The sequence below is a fragment of the Cariama cristata genome, unplaced genomic scaffold (genome assembly GCF_000690535.1).
Source record: "Cariama cristata isolate BGI_N322 unplaced genomic scaffold, ASM69053v1 scaffold23530, whole genome shotgun sequence".
Taxonomy (NCBI): domain Eukaryota; kingdom Metazoa; phylum Chordata; class Aves; order Cariamiformes; family Cariamidae; genus Cariama; species Cariama cristata.
In genome coordinates, this window is record NW_009596673.1 from 1 (window position 1) to 334 (window position 334).

Sequence of the window (334 nt, forward strand, 5' to 3'; positions counted from 1 at the left end):
GCCAGGGGACTGATGGGGCAGGGCTGTGCCTCCCAGCAGGCCACGCAGTTCAACATGGAGCACTTCTCGGGCATGCACAACTGGTACGCCTGCTCCCATGCCCGCCCCACCTTCTGCAACGTCTGCCGCGAAGCCCTCCCGGGGGTCACCTCCCATGGCCTCTCCTGCGAAGGTCAGTGCTGGGGTCCTGCTGGGGTGTGGGCTGCGGCTGGGACCAGGGCAGGGGACCCTCTCTGAAGCTGGCCCAGAGCTGGGGGGATGCAGGGCGATGCCCACCGGCTGCCATCGCCAGCCGCGGAGGGGTTGCGGCCTAGGGCTGTGCAACACGAGGGGG

At 69.5% G+C, this 334-nt stretch overlaps 1 protein-coding gene across 1 annotated transcript in view; it reads left to right on the forward strand.

The window, feature by feature from the left end:
- Positions 1–42: 42 nt before the first annotated feature.
- The window catches only part of LOC104166968 (diacylglycerol kinase delta-like), a 10,463-nt gene continuing 10,171 nt past the window's right edge, over positions 43–334 (forward strand). The window contains 1 exon segment of the mRNA XM_009707084.1: positions 43–172. Within this exon segment, the coding sequence (XP_009705386.1) occupies positions 55–172 (118 nt within the window). The 5' untranslated portion in view covers positions 43–54.